The sequence below is a fragment of the Acipenser ruthenus genome, chromosome 17 (assembly GCF_902713425.1).
Source record: "Acipenser ruthenus chromosome 17, fAciRut3.2 maternal haplotype, whole genome shotgun sequence".
Lineage (NCBI taxonomy): Eukaryota > Metazoa > Chordata > Actinopteri > Acipenseriformes > Acipenseridae > Acipenser > Acipenser ruthenus.
In genome coordinates, this window is record NC_081205.1 from 20,348,757 (window position 1) to 20,363,149 (window position 14,393).

General features: G+C 40.8%; 1 protein-coding gene across 3 annotated transcripts; it reads right to left on the minus strand.

Annotated features, from left to right (window-relative positions):
• Positions 1-1,844: 1,844 nt before the first annotated feature.
• On the minus strand, positions 1,845-13,537 carry LOC117423157 (kelch-like protein 30). Of its 3 annotated transcripts, XM_058990091.1 has the most exons (9): positions 13,347-13,537; positions 12,949-13,029; positions 9,980-10,814; positions 8,581-8,767; positions 7,027-7,113; positions 6,141-6,296; positions 5,712-5,900; positions 3,878-4,023; positions 1,845-3,150 (listed from the first exon to the last, which is right to left on the minus strand). In XM_058990091.1, the coding sequence occupies exons 3-9, from the start codon at positions 10,751-10,753 to the stop codon at positions 2,902-2,904; spliced, it is 1,788 nt and encodes a 595-aa protein (XP_058846074.1). In that variant the 5' UTR covers positions 10,754-10,814; positions 12,949-13,029; positions 13,347-13,537; the 3' UTR covers positions 1,845-2,901. The 3 variants fall into 3 exon arrangements, with proteins under 3 accessions (XP_058846074.1, XP_058846073.1, XP_033894523.3); XM_058990090.1 differs by lacking the exon at positions 12,949-13,029 and having other exon boundaries at positions 13,351-13,537; XM_034038632.3 differs by lacking the exon at positions 12,949-13,029.
• Positions 13,538-14,393: the final 856 nt, after the last annotated feature.

Below are 14,393 nucleotides of genomic sequence, written 5' to 3' on the forward strand. Positions count from 1 at the left end.
ATAGGTGCAGACTGACATGCTCCAGAGTGTTTTTCCAAATGAAATAATACATTTCACTATTACAATTACAAGATGTGTCTGTTGAATTTTACACCAACCTAATTAATCATGTTAACACAGTGGTCTTCACATGGAAAATTACACCTTGATTCTAAAATCAGGGTTTTAATTCTATTTAATGATACCCTTCAACACTACATCAAAGCCTGTCTAGTACATCCCTCTATCCCACTCCTCCTTAATATAGAAGCATTACACAGACCCCACACAGGTGCTGTGTAAAAAACAGGACGACACAGGTGATCAAGTGCTCTTACCTTCTGAGTCACTCACTACAGGAAGCCAGTGAGCAACACTTCCCACAGTTGCACTCCAAGTTTAGTCAGAGGTAGTTCATTGCAAGTAAAGAGATTACAATGAATGACAGAATGCATGAGAACCCTTTAGGTCTTACAGAGAGTTAATTTTTAATCCGGTTTTGTTTTCTGCATTATCGCCATGGCATGACATGACTTGACTTGCCTCTGTTACAGAGTTAAGCCTTCAGCTTTTACTGCAAGGTTAAGATTGATGGTAAAAAGTGAGTATATGTGTAAAGATAAGATCCCAAATCTCCTTGGATATATAGCTCTTTATATTTATATATTGCACACACTTCTTAGCTTATGCATTAGTTATATTATACATACAAAACCCAACATTGACATTACAGTGTGTTTTGTCTTCAATGACAGCTGTTTCATCTTCTTAACAATTAGTAGTCATGGCTGATAAACAGAAGGAAATTTTTGTTAAACAGTCATCAGCTATCTTTCTACTTTAGATTAGAACCTCAGAATAATATTATAGGAACATTTATGAACAAGCGGAGGCCATTCTGCCCATCAATACTAGTGTGGTTCCTAGTAGCTGATTGATCTCAAAACGTTGTCAAGTTGGGTCTTAAAGGATCCCAGTGATTCTGTAATTAAGTATTGGTTAGGGTTAACTTTGTCAAGATTTTAAAGATAAATCAAGTCCCCCCCCCCAATTTTTCTTCAGGATAAATAGATTCAGTTCTTTCAGCCTACTTTCATATCTCATTCCTTTAGGTCTTGGGATTAGTCTGGGTGCTCTTTGTTGGACTCTCTCCAGGGTCACAATGCCCCTTTATGTATTCTGATGACCAGAACTGGACACAGTACTCTGAAGCACAGTCTTACCATATATTACTTAGAAGTCATCATTAACCTGCTTTTTAATCGAGTATTTTCTAGTTTTACAAAAAACTATGGCAATTTAGTGTCTGTGATAATGACCTCCATTACTCACTAACAATATACTCAAAGGGTGCGTTGCTATAACACAGAGAGACAGGGTCCTTCAAGGTGTAAGCTTTTGCAGATCTATATATTATAAAGTTTATAACGGTAGAGCCAGGAGTGTTAGTTAGCACGCTATTTGTGTTCTGCCTTATTACAAGAATGAAAGCTAGTGTAATGGCATTACAGGGCAGAGGGGAGCCACGACCCTGACGATTTATAATTGGTTCCATGGCTGCCTTATAAAGGGGGAGGCCTGATCAGCATGGTCAAAGAGTTAAACATCTCAAGAAAGTGCAAGTCAAAACAAGACCCTATTTTAAAACTGAAAGCCTATCTTTATCTTTAAACATGTTGAGTGTACAATCTGTCTGTTTGCAAAAATAAAAAAATTAAAACATAAAAATTAAAACACAACACATCTAAGATGAAAAGAAAATGACTACTTAAAAATGACACAGTATTTTCATTAATATAGATTTTTCATTTAACTGTGTAATGCAAGCATGGATTCTAAGTTTTCATATGTATTAAATGGCATAGTAAAAGTATGAAAACCTTTATTAAAGCTTAGTTAAAAGTAGAGCCAAGCATGATAAAGCACAAGGTACAATGAAGTTCAGTTTGGATAAAAAAAAAAAAAAAAACATCCCAGAGGGGACAACATAGGATCAGCAGACTGATTCAGTTGATGTCAGACTCGGAGCAGCAATCATGTTTGCAAGTGATCTTAACTATAGTTCATAGGGGTAGGCTATTTTTATGATTCTATCAAAAGCATTAGAGGTAACAAGAAAAAATGTGCTTGCATTTTAAATGTAATAATAATTTTAAAAAAACCCTACTAACTTTACAAATTTACATTGGTTTAGGGACTGCTAATCTCATTTCTATCTTCTTTCTTTGGGTTCAGTTAGCAATCCCGCTACAGTAGTTTAGAATTCAGGTGTTAGTTCCATTATTGACTGCCGGATAGAATGTTTAACCAAGGGTCTGCGATAACTTTACCCTACATGTGTCCCTGTACAGGTAAAGCACACTGACCTGACGAAATTTATCAAGAAGGAAACAACTGTATCACCTAACTGGGAGCAGGACATTCTGGAAAGAGGATGCTTGAAAACACTTGTATAAATATCTTCAAATATGTTTATATGGGGTTATTAATACAGTTCATGTCTCTAGTAAGGTCTACAAAAAAGGGACAAATTAATTGTACTAGCACACAGATAATTTGCACGAAAACTACAGAACACTATGTTACACTATTATATGCATGCAATTCATTTTAGCTAATTACACCCTATGATCCCTAACGTAAATGGCTGCTAATTGTACTTGACTGTACTATTCACCACAGCGGTTCTGTTTGTCCTTGACTGCTACAGCGGATGGTGTCTAATTTATAATGTTTTGAAACTCCCTAAAAAAGGCAGGCTGTGGTTATTAATTAAAAGCCCTAATCTAAAATGTTTCTAGTTTTGAAAATGCATCAGGAGATAGACGACTTTCAGAAAACAAATACAGCATCTTTGAAAGAACCCCCGTTGGTGGTGTTGAAGCAGCCTGGCAAGCGGAGCTCCTGCGCGGTCACGGCCCGCTAGGCCTGATCAACAGGGAACGGCTCCACCCACTGCGAAACATCCAGGAAGATGGAACAGGAGCCGCTGTAGAGCCAGAGCCGCGGTAGTGAGCTCTCCATGTGCCAGGCGTTGCGGCCACGGTCGTACACCTCCATCTCGACGCGGTACTCCCCCTCCAAGCCTTTCCAATGCCCGCCAGTCACAAACAGCCTGCCGCCCAGGACCACCATCCCCCCATTCTCATGGAGCATGTGGAGCAACTGCACCTGAAACACGCAGTGACACGGAGAGTCAAAGAATAATTTTTTGCAAATGCTACTTGCCAGTGTGACTGGGTACTCCCCACCTCTCTGCGTATTTTATGTTTTGTATCTGTCGTAGGCCTATTATTATTATTATAATTATTATTATTATTATTATTATTATTATTATTATTATTATTATTATTTAAATGTGTTGTATTGTGTTTATTTAAAAAACACACTGTTTTATTGTTGGTATTGTTTGACAGCCTGGATGGGGTTAAAATGCCACATCCAGCTAAAAGCTTTGGCTGAACAGGGAGAGTGTGTTCAGGGAGAAAGAATAGGAGAGAGACAGAGCTGAGAATTATAAAAGAAAACAATTGCTAATTGTGCTTGTTGCAAGTCTGTGCTTGTTTTGTCTGTTTTGTTTGGCCACTGTGCCTTTTGTTTTGTTCAGTGTTTTGTTTAGTTAAATCTTTTATTTTGCAATAAATTGGCGCACCAGCGGATTCACTGACTCACAGTACTGTGTGTTTCTTCCGGGTCTGATGTCACCACCAAGCCATCTTGCCACAGCCAGTTCAAACGCAGGTAAAGAGAGATGTAAGACAGCATAGTGGAGTGGGTTCCTTAAAGAGCAGTCACTGTAGCTTCATTGGAATTTACATTTTGGGCACTCCTTTTTTATGATGTTTGCATCATGCTTGGTTCTGGGTTCAATAATGAATTACTGTACAATGACACTCACCTTCTGCCACATGTTGGCATCTGGGTCATACATGTAGACCTTCTTGGTGTTGTCTCCAATCAGGTAGATGACCCCATCCAGAGAAACCGAGCACGGGCCAGAGAGGTACTTAGGGATGAAGGGGGAGGCAATGAGACTCCATCCATCTGCACAGCAGGAGACAACAGTTTAATTGAGTGGGATGCTTATAGGCAAAAAAGAAGCCAGATTTGTCAAAATGCCTCAAAATTGACTCAGCGTTGAATGTACAAGAGGCAGCAGTCTTGAACAAAGCAATACGAATACATGAACACCAATGTTTTTGTAATTCCCCCCTTATTTTTTCTGTTTAATAATTGTCATTGTGAAATAATTCATGTAACACACTGATGTAGTTTCATGTTAAACGTTAACTTACTGTATACCTCTTTGCATATGTCCCCTATTAAGTAGAGGCATTATTTACTTAAATACTATGTGCCCCATAAAAAAAGAAATCCTTCAAGATTCCAATTGTATGCTTGTTGTAATTGGCTAATGCAAGTATCTCTGACCAGTGTCTTACTGTAACAAGCGCTTTACTGGAAGCTTTGTATTGAACATACAACTGCAGGAACTCCACTTCTGTCAACAGCCTCACATACTAATACTGTATCTTAAAGATACAGTGCAAATTAACATAAACCAAGAACATACTGCAGCGATCGTAACAGCATGTTAATATTAGCAGCATCATAGCTGAACAACACTAGAAAAAAAACTAAACAAGCAACAGTCATATGCAAGTTGAATTCAGATCCTATATATACCTCATGTTTCACAGATTAAATCCTGTTTTTAGTTGGTTGGACATGCTTTTCTTATATCTAGCATTTGCTTTTTATTGGGGAGGAGATTTACAGCATTATTCACAGTGGGGCTAGCATCCTAAGATTTTTGTCCTGGCACACTTGTTTAGCTGCCTGAGCTAGCACCATAGGGGGTACCCTCTTGAAATGTTACAATTCTTGTTTTACTTCTTGTGTGTATATGAATAGCGTTTTAAAGACCTGGTATGTTATCCTTGTGTGCACAAGCACAGGGGTCAGTCTTGTACCTGTGTTGCTGGTATTAGGGCCCCACCTGAACCTCACACTAACATCTGCACATGTGAATTTATTAAGGGTCAGGTGGTATCCTGTAAATCAGCTGTAAAACAGGGAGGCTGGGAGTGAGGATAGAAAACCACTGAACTTACTGAACTATCAACTATATAGTGTTATGTGCTTTCACCAGTGCCAAAGTGAAAATCAATTCTGGTAATACAAGACAAAACAATAGGGTATAGGGGAAGAATAGTTCTTGATTTTCTTTTAAGAATTCCAACAAAACAGACATTTAAAAAAAAAATAACATTCTTTTAGTAACTCATGCGTTAAAGCTTTTTGAATAGGTTCCAATGCTGTTGCGCCAATAAGGCAAGAAAATGATTTTTAAAACATGTTTATTTCCCTAGCAAAATAGCAAAAAGAATAACTACTCTGCATTGCATTTGTAACTGGATTTTTTAAATATATCTGTCAATACAGGACCTCCAATATTATTACAATAATTATATGTTTACAATAAAATTAACATTTCGACCGACTGATTCTAAAATACTAAAAAGCGCATTTGATAATTGTATGACTTTTTTTTTTTTTACAGCTAAACATAAATGATCTTTCTTTCTTTTTAAATCCCCCTTCTTTTTTGAACACCCCTTCTAGAATGGTTCAAGTGTTCTTCACAGAATAGTAATGGGTCACAACCAAATGGTTTTGATTCTAAATGTGCATGCAACATACACTATTGTAAAATGTGTTGAGTCCCTTACCTATAACAGGGTTGTAGCACTGCATAGCAAGAACATTGTATTTGGCCGCACAGGAGCCAATGACATAGAGCTTCCCCATACAGCCTGTGGCAGTGAAATTACTGACATACTTCAAAGTGGGACTAGTAAGAGACCAGCTGTCATTGTATGGGTCGTAGTGTTCCACCTCCACAAAATCCAGCGTTGTACCTGAAAACAACAATTACAAGGTTTACAATCCGTTCTCAATCCTGAGGATCCTGGAAGAAACATTTCCTACTGTATCTCAATGGGGTCCCGGAGTTGAGGTGTTTCAGTTTCCCACACATTCAAGTCCAAAACACCCCATGTATGCACAGAGCCTCTCAAAATTAAAAGATCTCCATTCTCCCTCACACAAACATACTCTGTCCCAGACACCACATCTCCCATTCCCTACACTCTCAGTACCTCCAATGGCATAGATTTCTCCGTTCAGCACTGCAGTGGTGTGGTTGGTCCGGGGCCTCAGCATGGGAGCAACCGTCGTCCACTTCCCCTGCTGAGAGTCGTACTTCCAGGTCTGTGTGGTTGACCAGGTGTTGGTTCTAGAGCCTCTGGAGCCCCCTGTAGGAATCAGAAGTTCAGTAACAGTTCCATTGTATTCACCTCCTGTTGTATTCACTGCTCTGTCAAGGAGTCTACAATCCCACTGGAAGATAATGACATCTTCAGGGAGAGGTGTTCTGGAGCTGCTTCAAGCAAACCCCCAACCACTGACGGACGATGTTGCTGCTAGCAGATGAGAAACTTGTGTCACTGTATAGCTTTATGTCTATTTCAGTTTCCAAAAAAGCTATTAACTGTTAAAAAGTTATCAATTATAAGCTGGATCATTTGCGTAGTAAATAATGTCAATGCTTTATGTCATGTGGCAAACAAATTTGAAACTTACATGTTATATACAAAATGCACACATGGAGTCAACATGATATATTATATAGTATGCTTAAAGATATTACCGAAGAGATAAAATGGAATGTTTATGCATATCAAATAAAATGTTTTTTTTTTTTTCAGATAAATTAAAGCCCAAACCAGTCAAGGAGATCACTATGGCAGGGGTAGCCAAAGTTGGCCCTTCCACTACTGGCCTTCCACCTCTGTTCAATGTTAATAGAATCAATTAAACCTCCAGACTCTGCAGTAATTAATTATATAATTTTACCTGTTAAACCTAGAGTGGCATGGCCCTCCAGGACTGTGATTGGACACCTCTGTCCTATGGCATTCTTGAACCACCAAGACATAGGAGAGACCCCCCCCCCCACACACACTCACCCTGTCTCTCACATACCTGTCACATACACGTTGTTGTTTAAAGACACCACAGAGAATCCCCACTTGTTGTAGTCTGGAAAGTCTGGCATCTGATTCCACTCCCCTAGAAGAAAATGAAAAAACAGACCAGCATTAACACTACACAGTGGCTTAGAGGTTTTAGTCTAATTGATATCTTCTCAGAAACCACCAATACAAGAGTCATCATTATTAAAGAGCATGACAAGTGTTAAAGGTTTCTAGAACAGCATTATGGTACCGCTAACCAGCAAGTAGGGGATCAAGGAATTTACTGTGCTCCGCCACCTCAAGTGCAAAAATTGTTCTGATTGTCCTTTGTCTTGTTTCTGTTCTCCTTAGATTTGAGTGTGTGTGAATTTAGTGCTTGTAAAACAGGCGGGACTCTGCGGACATACTAATTTATTAAATTTAGGAGGCTGGAGTGTCAGGTGACAATAATGCTCAGTCGCCCATCCAATAAAGGCACTGCAATGTTGAGCGCAGGGTGAGTCCTACACCAGGAGTTTGCAGGTTGTGCCTATTTGCCAAATCAGGGAGCTTTACATTTGCAGCTGCACCCTGTGTGCTGGGGATGAAAATTGTCTGGTCATAGTTCACCTCATTACACTTCAAAGACCCCTACTGGTCATGTGCCCCATGTGTCAAGGCAGAGACTTCCCAGGCTGGGGCCAAGACTCCATTGTTCAGGAGCTTAGTAGCATCCATTCCCATGATGGAAACAGAGGACTGGCTTGACAGTGGTAACTGTCCTCTTAATCTGGAAGTGGTGTGCTGTGGTGAGGGAACATTTGAATTGAACATTTCAAAGAAAAATGGGTGTCAAGTTGAATAAACAGATTGATAGAAAGGGGGAAAATGTCCTTTCCATAGGCTGCTGGCATCAATACAATAACAACTATTCAACAACAATTACTTTCCAGTGCTTGTGTTTTTTAACATTTTTTTTAAAGCTGGTGAAATCGATCTCAGAGTGAATTCCATGGCTGCCACTGCTGTATGAATTGATATGATTGGCTGAAGCTAGGAATACACTACAGATGCTGCTTAATTTAAGTCTTTAAAAATTTAAAAGGAGTTGACAAAGTTAACTCTAACCAATACTTTAGGCAAAGCACAGAAACCAGGCCCAGAGAACAGAGTTTAAATACAGTGGAAATAGACTTAGGACACAGGGTAGGAGATACTTCTTCACATAGAGAGTGGTGAAGGTATGGAATGGGCTACCTAGTCATGTTGTTGAGACAGAAACACTTAGATCCTTTGAGACCCTACTTGACAAAGTTCTTAGATCAATCATCTACTAGGAACCGGGCGAGCATAGATGGGCTGAATGTTTGTAAATTGTCTTATCTTCTTATGTGTGCAATGAGTGAGACCCAATATGAAGGCTAACGGTACTGTCAAATTCAATTCGCTAGTATACTTTATAGACTATATACAACATACTAATCTGAACCTGAGCCAGATTCAGACCCATGCATGCAGAGGTGAAAGGCATGAAAGAACCAGCACTGGACCCAAAGCACACTCTACACTCTGCACAACTCACTTGTCTTGGTGTTGTAGAAGGCAGCGTTCCTGTGGACTGACCTGGACTGCCCCTCCTCCTCCTCCCCCTCCTCATCATCATCCGAGTCATCCGCAGAGCGCCCACCGATCACAAACAGCACCTCCTGCAGGCTGGGTGGAGGAGAGCAGGCACCTCCCTGTGAAAGGGCTCCTGGCTCCGCCTCTGTCTGAAAGGAGAAGGAAATACCGTTTCACTGTTTCCAGCATGATATCGAGCTATCATTACAGAGATATTAGCATTAACATGTTCACATTGCATGCTTTAAAGCATTTGGGATTTGCAGAAACAGTAGGATTCAATATTACAGAAAGGTTTATATAAGTAGTGAATTATGCTTATCTAATGCAAGTGTAACAATCTTGGTTCCCGCAGGCAGGCGCATCACACAGGGCGAGGCAATCCACACACAGGCGGAGGGCGGGCGCGAACCCGGGACCTCTCGCACTGAAGCAGAGCGCCGATACTGTTGTACAAAAGAGCCGGCTCCTTTGCAAGGAGCGTATATCAGGCTTATGTCTTTGTGTGTGATTACGTCACCTACCAGCCCTACTGCTGCCTTCCCCCGTGCACGCTACACAAGCATTACCAGCAAAGCAAGACAAGTAGCCCTTGTAAAAGGATAATTAACTAGATGGGTGTTTGCCTAGCTTGTGCAATAGCAAATGAGATCTAGGTGTAGTGGAAAGTTTGTTATATAATTACATACACATTTTCAAATCAATCTACAAGTTAAAAGCAAACATACATACATACATACATACAGTACAAGAAAACCTATTAAAACAGTAAACTCGCACACATAATAAGGCTATTGGAAGATATATGTACAGACTATTTTTTTTCTTGCCAGGCCAATGATGCAGATTTTTCAGATTCTTGGAAGCGAACCTTACTGGCTGTGGGTAGCAAATTACTCACACTTCCCAAATGAAATATAAGTTCATCACAAAAACCAACAATAACTCGCAGATATTTAGCAGATTATTTAGTGACATAAGTGGGGTAATTGTTCTCGGAATGGACAGGGTAACAGAAACCTTGACACAAAGTGTAAGTATCATCATTACTTTTTAGGATCAGAATTGTGGTGATAATTTGTCATTTTTTTATGTTTCAGAAGGTTAGCACCAAAGGCAACAACATTCATGTGGTACATTGGGAAGTGCATCTCCCTTCTGTTGACACTGTTTTTTGTTTCTTTTGGAGACTGCAGGAAAGTCTGCAGGAATAAACGTGCCAGTAAAATTAATTAGTGAAGCACAGCTTATTTACATCCTGCTTAGAGGAACTCTGTGTTTTCAGTAGGTTACTTCAGAATGAGCTTGTTCGCATTGGGATTCACCTTGACAACTGACCAGGTGGCGCTTGATTAACTCACCCCTCTGCGGTTCCTCTCTACAGCCTCTCTGCAGGCTGGTGTCTCCAGGACCAGCCTGTCCTTTAGCAGGGTCTCTGTGATGTACTCCTGCGAGAGGAGGGACAGACGCACCAGCCCCAGCAGCTTGGGCAGGTGTGTGGCCCTGGTATCTTCGTTATGCCTCACCCAGCGGAGAACTGCCTCTACCCGGGTCCTCTCCTCCCTCATCTGGAGCCTCTCCTCCTTGAGGCAGGCTGCCAGCCTCTCCTTCTCCAGCAGCAGGAACTCTTCGCCTTGAGCCACAGCCTCAAAGTTCTCCAGAAGGAAGCCACGGGCCTTGGCTACCACCTCTGGACAGCCATGTATCTCCCCGAATTTCAGGATTCCCAGGCAGTTGGTGGCATTAATCTGGTGCTGCAAGTAGCGGCTGCAGGCTTTTCGGACTGTCACAAACTGCAACTGGCTAGAGGTGCGGATAAGGCCCTCCACGTTGCCCTGGTTGATGGTTAGCTTGCCTGTGTAGGCAAAGTCAAGGATGGTATCCAGCACATCAGGGTCAACGTCACGCAGCTCCACACGGGCTGCAATGCTCTCCACAAAGTCCCCTGAGAACATGGAGTGGAAGTAGAGGCTGCAGAGCGCCAGAACGCTTCGGTGGCAGTGGAACTCACGGCTCGCTACACACAGCGTCACGTCAGAGAGCTTGGGCTGTGAGCGCAGGGAATTCAGCCCCTCCAGGATGCTCTGCGGGTGTGACTGCAGGCAGAAGTCCAGGTCGTCCACGTTACGCACCATGGTTCTCTTCGAATGAGGGGGGTGCTCGGTTTACTTTTAAAAACTCTTCAATATTCAGAACCTAGAATCAAATAGAGGGAGATCGGAATGTATTCGATTTTTTTTTATATGAACACATTCAGGCTGTGGTGTTGCTGCAATACAGTATATCTGTCTTTGGAAGATTAAGTGTATCCTCTTTCATAATGCTCAGCATCACAGGATTTAATGTCTATTAATGAGCCAATAATTCCAACTAGATGGTAAGTTGGGAAGTCCAAGAAATTGTGTAAATTCTTATACTGTACTACCACAGCCTTGCAGTACTTTATACATGAAGATTAATCAAATGTATAAGACCATTGATCATCAAGTGACGATTACTTAATTGATAAATAATAGTTTAGTTTATATTAAATTGTATTATAATGTCTAAATAAATCTGCCTAAGAGAATATTATGTTTCAGATGGACTGGTTACAGTGTGTGCTGCTCAGAAAATTCAAACTGCATCTTTAATTACAGGGCTTACTAAAGGTTACCACTGTCTGTAGGAGGGGACAACTAGCTCAGGTGTCAAAGAAATCTGTAACACTAAACTCTTCAGAAATCCTGTATCTAGGCTCCCGAGTGGCGCATCCAGTAAAGGCGCTCCGTGTGGAGTGCAGGATGCGCTCTATAGTCTGGACGTCGCAAGTTCGAGTCTAGGCTAGTCCTTTGCTGACCGAGGACGGGAGCTTCCAAGGGGCAGCGCTCAATTGGCCTAGCGCCGTCCTGGGGGAGGGAGGGTTAAGTCGGCCAGGGTGTTCTCGGCTCACCGCGCACCAGCGACCCCTGTAGTCTGGCTGGGCGCCTGCGGGCTTGCCTGTAAGCTGCCCAGGAGCTGCGTTGTCCTCCGACGCTTTAGCTCTTTGGTGGCAGCATTGTGAGTCCGCACTGTGAAAAAAAGCGGTCGGATTGATGGCACACGCTTCGGGGGACAGCGTGTGTTCGTCTTCGCCCTCCCGAGTCAGCGTAGGGGTGGTAGCAGTGAGCTGAGCCTAAAAATAATTGGCCATTTCCAAATTGGGGAGAAAATAATAAAAAATAATTGGCAACGACTAAATTTATAAAAAAAAAAAAAAAAAAAAGGAATCCAAATCTACATTGGTAGTAAGTGGATCATTTTTAGGGTACCACTGCACTTGTGGGACAGAATGCTCATTAAAATCGTTCACATATTTTTATAGAGGAAATCTTATCAATTCATGGATATAAAATATTTAGAGAGCATCTAGCCTAAGTGAGGTTATCAGGCAACAAACTCTCCATCGCCAGTTGTACTGCTTTCCTAGAAAAAACATTTCCAGTTACCACTGGGCTTGCTCATTCAAATCTTTTGCACATTTTTAAAGAGGAGACAATTATCTACTCAAGGAGATCAAGATATGTAGGTGTCTCCAGGACCAGCCTGTGAGGGGACCGAGTGAGGGAAAACGATCAATGAAATTGTAAAGGTCAGTTTCTCATGCCTTGTCATGCTTATGCTTCCCGTTTACTGTGTGTACCGCCTTTTAGTTTACACTAATCTGTGTTCTACATTGTTTAAGAGCATTTTACCAGGGTATTGCAATGCGATATGAGGACTTTAAATAATGGCTACAGTATATGCACAACAAATACCAATGCTTAACTAAAGAAAACACTGTACACATATATAATACATATATAAATCCTTTGTAGCTTCCCAATCTCAAATGAAAATTGTATCTGTTTAGTGTAATGCTGTTTTACAGTACAGTGTGCAGTAAGCTATAATTTAGTACAACATTTGCACTAAATATGACACTTTTGATCCATTTAATATGACCACATAAAGGAATATAAAAATAAGCAGCAGTACTGTAAATGTACTTAAATACTGCAGCGTTTCTCTTTTCATTTTGTTTAGTTTTACTTTAATCAGGGTATAGAGGACCTCAACACTCAAATGTGCTGTTAGCAAAATAACTCATCAACTAAGGTGTTTAAAGTACTATTGTTATTCTCCATGTAACATTTGCAATGCCATTACACTATCATTATCAAACAGTTAGTAAAAAAAACACAGCACAATTGCAAACACGACTATAACAACAACAAAAACGGTTAAAATATTGCTTAACTAGCTAATCCAAAGGTCAACGACAATCTATAATAAAAACATATAGACAATAAATACATTGCTTATGCCTAACTTGAGAATATAGCGTATCCTAAAAAAAAACAATCAGCGACGCCTCTTCTTCCACGCTCCACTTATCCTTGGTCGCCGCCATCTAGGAATGATAAATAAAATGACATCACAGGCTGAAAAAGTGCCGTCCATATTGCTCCCGAGTCAGAGCCTCTCTTACGATTGCAAGCAGTCTTGCTCACTATATTACAACAGGCAATTCAGTAGCAATTTGCCTAACCAGCAATAATTGCCTGGTGTAAACCCACCCTAAGAGCTGAACTGACTGACTGCAGAGATTGTGAAGTTTGTTTGAGGTTTCCTAGATAGACAAGAGGCCCAGTGCTTGTTGCAGATTTATAACTTTGTGTAAATGCTAAGACACCATCCCACAAGTAAGAAATATAATTCTGAGCTTACCTACAGAGTAAGGAAAGTTTCAGCTTCACATCATAGGGTACGCTGAAATCCAGTAAAAGAGGCCAGGAGTGAGTTAGGAGCTCGAAGTTTGTTGTTGACCGTTCTGGAGTGCACATGGAGACTGTTTGTATGTATGAGACTGTGGCTTATCCCAGTCATTTAGTCACTGTCTGCCTGTCCTTCTCTTGGGCTATTTTTAGTCTTTCTGGGGACACTTGGAGCTTGACTCAACACCTGCTCTTAAAGCTGTACAGACGCTTTCTGCATGCCAGTGCTGGCCAAAGAACAGCAAGTCTTCTAGTTGTCCATAACATGACTTTGAAGACTATCCCAAATATTATTCTTAATGTTCTGGTATTGTTAGAATAAAGTCTTTTATGGTGTACCCCCAACAGAGATTTTTTTTCCGGCTTGATCAGACTGCAGGTCGAAATATTCTTTGAAGCTCCAGCTATCAAACCCACTCTTTCCCTCCTCTGATGTAATTTTCTAGCAATGTGATATGAAAAGCCTGTTCATGTGACATGTATGGTTTGATTTACACTGTTGACGTGCTTTCTAATTTCTGTGTTATGCATTAGCCGTAGTCCTGTTTTTAAAAAGTGGAACTGAAATGAACTGTTATGTTTCCAGATAAAATGTAATGCAATACCACATTTAGTTATCTGTCTGATAAAGGAACCACTACAGTTACTGAAAAATGTAATCAGATTACAGTAATGTGTTACATATAACAGCAGTGTGGAGTAGTGGTTAGGGCTCTGGACTCTTGACCGGAGGGTCGTGGGTTCAATCCCCAGTGGGGGACACTGCTGCTGTACCCTTGAGCAACGTACTTTACCTAGATTGCTCCAGTAAAAACCCAACTGTATAAATGGGTAATTGTATGTAAAACAAATATTGTGTAAAAAGAAAAATCATGTAATTGTATGTAAAAATAATGTGATATCTTGTAACAATTGTAAGTCGCCCTGGATAAAGGCGTCTGCTAAGAAATAAATAATAATAATGCGTTGCTCCCCAACACTCACCCCTAAATAACAGCTT

Bases quoted from the DNA above. Each gene is read 5' to 3' on its own strand.
- LOC117423157 (XM_058990090.1), bottom strand. From the start codon at position 10,753: ATGGTGCGTAACGTGGACGACCTGGACTTCTGCCTGCAGTCACACCCG. The intron at 7,114-8,580 runs GTGAGTTGTGCA...ATTTTCTTCTAG, and splicing joins CTTCTACAACACCAAGACAA to GGGAGTGGAATCAGATGCCA. The intron at 6,297-7,026 runs GTATGTGAGAGA...TGATTCCTACAG, and splicing joins CAACAACGTGTATGTGACAG to GGGGCTCCAGAGGCTCTAGA.